Source organism: Scomber scombrus, chromosome 15, assembly GCF_963691925.1.
Source record: "Scomber scombrus chromosome 15, fScoSco1.1, whole genome shotgun sequence".
Taxonomy (NCBI): Eukaryota; Metazoa; Chordata; class Actinopteri; order Scombriformes; family Scombridae; genus Scomber; species Scomber scombrus.
This window is the reverse complement of record NC_084984.1, coordinates 10,108,777-10,114,867: the sequence shown is the minus strand read 5'-3', so window position 1 is coordinate 10,114,867 and position 6,091 is coordinate 10,108,777. Positions and strand designations below refer to the sequence as shown.

The 6,091-nt window shown below is 41.5% G+C and overlaps 2 protein-coding genes across 6 annotated transcripts in view; one reads left to right on the top strand and one right to left on the bottom strand.

Moving 5' to 3' along the window:
• Positions 1–800: 800 nt before the first annotated feature.
• On the top strand, positions 801–3,867 carry uck1 (uridine-cytidine kinase 1). The gene is made up of 7 exons (XM_062434172.1): positions 801–955; positions 1,482–1,641; positions 2,284–2,380; positions 2,468–2,610; positions 2,694–2,788; positions 2,890–2,938; positions 3,028–3,867. Exons 1-7 carry the CDS (start codon positions 866–868, stop codon positions 3,219–3,221), a joined length of 828 nt encoding a protein of 275 aa, XP_062290156.1. The 5' UTR covers positions 801–865; the 3' UTR covers positions 3,222–3,867.
• Positions 3,868–3,940: 73 nt separating this feature from the next.
• rapgef1b (Rap guanine nucleotide exchange factor (GEF) 1b) overlaps positions 3,941–6,091 on the bottom strand; it is a 49,585-nt gene continuing 47,434 nt past the window's right edge. For all 5 annotated transcript variants that reach the window (XM_062434171.1, XM_062434167.1, XM_062434170.1 and 2 more), the window contains 4 exons: positions 5,959–6,060; positions 5,685–5,782; positions 5,466–5,594; positions 3,941–5,210 (listed from right to left, as the gene is read on the bottom strand). In XM_062434171.1, the coding sequence (XP_062290155.1) occupies positions 5,060–5,210; positions 5,466–5,594; positions 5,685–5,782; positions 5,959–6,060 (480 nt within the window). In that variant the 3' untranslated portion in view covers positions 3,941–5,059. The remainder of the gene's footprint in view (positions 5,211–5,465; positions 5,595–5,684; positions 5,783–5,958; positions 6,061–6,091) is intronic.

The following is a 6,091-nucleotide window of genomic DNA, read 5'->3' as shown; positions in this document are numbered from 1 at the left end:
TCATGATATCTCGTCAAAAGCCAAATCTATTTAACCCAAACTTTTTGGGCAATCTTTACCACTTGTATGAGGTATGTAATGCACAAAAAGACCATCAGATTGCATTATGGTTGCTATAGATACAGGTTGTGCTAGTGTATAAACGAAGAATAACACAAATCACTGCTGACATAAGAGATCCTCCTGGAAAGTTGAGTTTCATTTTTTCATTTTTTTTTAAAAAACAGTTTTGAACAAATGAGGTCTATAGAGATCTGTAAAACATAAAATTTAGGGTCAATGAGAAAAAAATCCAAGTTTTATGTTGTCATGGCCTCAAAGAGGTAGGAAAAGCAAACAAATGATTTTTTTAAATAGCACTTTCTTGGTCTGACCTACAAAGGGTTAAGTAGGACTTTTACTTTACTTGTAATTGAGTATTTTTACATTGCTGTATTGGTACTGATCCAATAAAAGAATTTTTATATGTCTTAAAATATGTCTGGGGATCTTTAAATAGATCTAAAGAAGATCTAAAATATTCTTCATGCAGGACTTTCACTTGTGTATTTTTACATTGCTATATTGGTACTCTTACTTAAGTAAAGCATCTGAATACTTCTTCCACTACTGTATTTAGAAGCACTAACATTATTTTGGATTTATAAATGACCAATAATGTATATAAGCAATAGTCCTCCATAGATATAAATTAATCTTATTTTCTATTTAAACCTCCAGATTATCCTGTATCGAAAGTCTCGGTTTGACAGATAGCCAGTTCTCGCGAGAGCAGCGCCTTGTTGTTGTTGCTACAGATAGCATAGCTCACACACGGCCGAGCTATCTACATTTCTGCAGTCTTCCTCCTTTTTTGTGGACTGCTATGGACGTCTCTGAAGCCGCAAATGAAGCAGAGAGGCCACGGCATAGACCTTTCTTGATTGGGGTCAGTGGAGGAACAGCCAGCGGCAAGGTCAGACATGTTTTTTTCTCAGCTACGATGATATTAGCATCCCGAGAGCAAATTAGGGTTAGCTTTGCGCTTTAGCAACATTAGCATTCATCAAACTGTCAAACCTGCTGTCACGCCCCCCTTGGTTGAGTGAAGATTTTCTGCTAAAACACTACAGCAGGCATTACAATTATGTTCTGCTACTTTTTTAACGCTTGTGCCATCACACTTTGGTGACCTTTTAGCGCCCAAAGAGCTTCATGTTGTAGCTAACTAGCCGCTGTCATCATTTGTCAATTTCCTCTCAATGCCCCAAAAGGAGAGTCAGCTGATGAACACACACAAAAAGAGAAGGTCACATTTCAGTCCACACTGTTGTTGCGACTTTTTATTCACTCTGTTCCACAGATATGCTGCCACAAATATCGGTTTTGTTTCACCTTTACTAGTTTCACTTAATGCTTATCTATAGGTCATAAACAACCACTCCCTTCATAAATAACAATACACAAGTGAGTGACAGTTTTTTTTTGTGTGTGCGCCATAGTCAACAGTTTGTGCCAAGATCATGGAGCTGCTGGGCCAAAACAAGGTGGACCACCGCCAGAGGAAGGTGGCTATTGTGAGCCAGGACAGTTTCTACAGAGTCCTGACCCCAGAGCAAAAGGCAAAGGCTCTGAAGGGCCAGTACAACTTTGACCACCCAGGTAGTATCCATGTTTTATTAATGCCACACTCCTGGGGGGGGGGGGGGGCAAAATGACATTTGGACTCATACTGGATCGTAAAGATGTATAAATGGTCTATTGGTCAATAATTGATTAGTTGATTCACAGAAAATTAATCAGCAACCATTTTGACAGTTGATTGTCAAACATTAACCTCTCAGATTTGATTATGTGCAGCTGAGTGAGTAAATTATCTGGTCAGTCAAAGCAAACAGACATCACTTAAAAAATTGTGTTGTGGATTTTTTTGCATGGTTTTCTTATGTTTTATAGAACAGAAGATTGTTTTTGATAATAACCTTAAATTGTAGCCTTAAATTAGTGTACAAACTGCTGCATATACACACAGTCACATATTTATTGCAAATCCACGTGACAAAGGCAGCATATTCTGCAGCAAAACTTTCAATAGACCTACAGACGTCTTTGAAACTGCTTACTCTGCCAAGGTGCAAGCTGTAAAGAACTGATAACGCCGGGGTTTCCTGGAGCTATTTTGAATCATGCCCTGTATCATACGAACTAGCATGTGTTCATAAATCATCATTCTGTTCATACACTATTGAGCTCATGCACTGCATAGTTTATCAAATCTTGCTGTTTCTGCTTGACGTCTTGCAGAGGCATTCGACAACAAGTTGATGTACAAAACCTTGAAGGACATCGTGGAGGGGAAGGTGGTTGAAGTGCCAACGTATGACTTTGTCACCCATTCCAGGTACAAAGAAAGCATTTTACATTTTTACACAAGGTTTTAGCTTCGAAGAGAATTCCTATGTTGAGTGATAAATGTGTGTGTATACAGGCTGGAAGACAGGATCACAGTTTATCCTGCAGACGTGGTCCTCTTTGAGGGGATCCTCGTCTTCTACCCGCAGCAAGTGCGTGATATGTTTCACATGAAGCTCTTTGTGGACACAGACTCAGATGTCCGACTGTCTCGCAGAGGTATGGACACCTCAGACACACAGTCACACAGTATTCCAGATGTTGTCACTGTACATTAATGGTTTGACGTTATTTTCCTCCAGTTTTGAGGGACATGAACAGAGGGCGGGACCTAGAGCAGATACTCACTCAGTATACAACGTTTGTCAAACCTGCTTTTGAGGAATTCTGTTTGCCTGTAAGTATGATGATCATCACTTATTTCCAGTGTTACGTTGACTCAGCAAAACCTCTTCAGCAGACATTATCGAGCACCTCACATTTATTTTTCTCTCCCAGACTAAGAAGTATGCAGATGTCATTATTCCAAGGGGAGTTGATAATATGGGTAAGTCTCATTTCTGGTCATTTTCCTTCAGTTTCTCCATCATCATGAACGCTTAACTAACAAAAACCTATCGATTTGTCTCTCACCAGTCGCCATCAACCTCATTGTGCAGCACATCCAAGACATTCTGAACGGCGACCTCTGCAAATGGCAACGCGGGTCCATGAACGGCCACGGGCGGAACTTGAAACGGGCCATTTCTGAGCAGGGCGACCTGCAAAACGGAACTGCTAATCCTTCGGGAAAGAGGGTCCTGCTAGAGCCGAGTAGTCGGCCTCACTGAGACTGTGCGGACGGTTGAGTCCAGACTGTGAATATGAGCTTTGAGTTGCTGCTGCTGATATGTGGAGAGAGAGAGAGAGAGAGAGAGGTTCACCGTGTTATCAGTCTCTGCGTCTTTTTAAAAGAAAAAAGCTATCAACAATCCAGTGGTGAACGCATTAAATGCTGCAACCACTTCACGATTTTCCTGTAATTATTGGTACATAACAAATATCCTAATAGATTATGCTTCTCACATGTAATAGTCTTCCATCATACGGTTTGATTTTTCAGTGTGCACTGTGGTTAAATAACCTGTTACTGAAACGGAGGTGTGGAAGAGTTATTTAAATGTTTAGTTTAAGTCACGATTTTTGCACTTTGTTATTTTTACCTTTTGTTGCTTTAATGGAAATTAATATATTGAAGTCATATTAATATTGATCTGCTGCAATTATCTTATTTCTTCCTCTGTTTCTGTTTGTCATAATTTATTTAAATCAGAAATAGGCCAGATGGCTGCATATTTTAGTAGTGTTTCACCTAGATTGCTAAGGAGTGCTTCCTTTTGGTTATTTAAAGCTGAATTACATGCCTTAACTTTTTAAAGTTCATTTTTCCACTGACCATTCTGTAATAATAATAAATGGGGATTTTGTTTTCAAGTTTCCAAAGTGTCAGCTGTGTTTGAATTGTGACTCAGAAAATGAAGCTTCTGACCAAACACCGCATTTATAGAAACAGAGCTGTTTGTTTTATTGGAGTTTGAGAGCACAGTGTGATGTGTTGGTTTTGACCATTATCCCAAAAAAAGGAATCAAAAATGATTTAACTACAGCACATTTTGGAATGACAAACACACAAGTCGACGAGGACTTCAGTCACACACAAACACTTTCACGCACTGACATGACTGGGACATGATTGTGATTGCCTGATGGTTTTCTACACTTTTAACACGGCACACAATGATTCGGTATGACATACATAGATCACAGCATCTTTAGTAATTTATCTTTTCGTGTTTTTGCTTTGCTTTTTTTAGTGCACATATGTATGGCACTTGGGAGAAGCTAAGCTCTTCTCATAAGCATAAACATCCTTTTTAAGAACAAAAGGAGCACTGTATATAATACATTTCATAACCATACATGATTCTTAACACAAAATGTTTCAAAACAAACTCATAGGTTCCAGTCTCTAATGGTCATCCTCTCTTCAAGTTCAAATCCCCCTCCGCCGCACCCCGTCTCCCCGCTAGCCCAGCAGACTCTCGGGTCTGAAGCCTGCATGTAGACGTCACAGTTCACTGCAGGTGGCTATTGAGGTTCTGTAGTGTGAGGCGAGTCGGAGGGGCGGGGGAGAGAGGGGGTTGCAGAAGATGACCAACAAATGGCACATACATAAAGGAAGAGGGAGGAGCAACTCTGAGAGTAATGGACCATTCACCTCAATCTCACACACACGCAACAGCTCCACTCTAAAACAGAGAGCCCAGGGAGCAGACTTTGGTTATTTTCCGTAGTGTCTCCCTGTCCGCTCTGTGTGATTCTTCGCTCCTCCTTGGCACCAGGATTCCTCCCATTTCACCATAAGTCACTCAACCTCTCCCTGTCTATAAACGCCTGAGCCACAGTAATCCCAATTATAATCTCCCAGAGCAGCAGAGCTCTTTGTAAACCTCAGCCACGCTTCAGATGTCTGTAGTTTGTTCTGCATTTCCCCCCACAACGAGTCTCCCATTAGCTCCAGCAGATAGCTTCCATTCGTCTTTCTTTCAGTCTGTAGTAAAGTGGAGTTAGTGTCATGAAGCACAGTTGGAGGTCAGTCTCGGAGCCTCAGGGCAGAGGCCCGCCGGCCCTAGGTCTTCTCCTCGCGGTCCGTCTTGCGCCTGGCGATGTTCCTGGGCTTGATCTTCAGCGATAGCTCCCACAGCGCCTCCTCCGCCAGGTGGTCGCTGAAGTCGTTGAAGAACGAGACGATGTCTTCGTTGCGCTTCAGCTCATAATGCCTGAGATAAGAAGAGGTCAAAGTTTGATGAATGCGGCAATTCATAAGTGAGAAAATAAACAGTTCCTGTGGAGATGACAGCGATGTTTAATACTTTTAAAATTGAATGAAAAACAATGTAAACACATGTTACATTTACTGCCAGTGGTGAAATAATGATGACACTTATTACTGTGAACGATGTGAACAAAGCTTCCTATTAATTCATCAGGATAACGTGCATCTTTTCATCGTTAATTTCACCAAGCTAACTTACACTTGCTGGAAGCGCCGCATGCTGTCCAGAATGTTGAACTGCTGCCAGCGTTTGGAGAAGTTGACCTTCCCGTCTATGAGGTCAGGGTTCCCCAGGTGGACGAATGTCAAATCCTGGAGAATGAGACCCCTGAAAGGAGGAGGAGGAGGTGGAGGACGGTCAAAATAAGTCAAAAAGTCGAGACAAGTTGTAGCCGAGTTTAAACATTCACACACTCACAGGTACGGGATGCATGGAGGCTCCACTTCAGCCAGAGCAGCTCTGTATGCTCTGAAGGACGAGGAGCTGTCGATCAACGTGCAATATTCCTCCAATCCCTGAGAGAGGAAGGAGGAAGAAGAAGTGTGATGTGACAGAGAAGTAATACACATTAACATGAAAATTCTCCAGAATCCCCTTCAATGAGGCTACTAAACCATATTTGGACATCACGCCTGTTATTCTACATGCTGATTTGTAACTCTTCACTGTCCTTCCTGTGAATTATTCTCACCTCTGAGGTCTGTTTCTGCCACTCCAATCTCCGGATGGGGGCTGAGTCCAAGGCGGACAGTATTGCCAGGTAGGAATTGAAATTATTCAACTTTCTTAAGTGCTGTAATAAAACATTTCATTTGTGTTAATAA

Bases quoted from the DNA above. Each gene is read 5' to 3' on its own strand.
- uck1 (XM_062434172.1), top strand. From the start codon at position 866: ATGGACGTCTCTGAAGCCGCAAATGAAGCAGAGAGGCCACGGCATAGA. The intron at 1,642-2,283 runs GTAGTATCCATG...GACGTCTTGCAG, and splicing joins GTACAACTTTGACCACCCAG to AGGCATTCGACAACAAGTTG. The intron at 2,789-2,889 runs GTAAGTATGATG...TTTCTCTCCCAG, and splicing joins TTGAGGAATTCTGTTTGCCT to ACTAAGAAGTATGCAGATGT.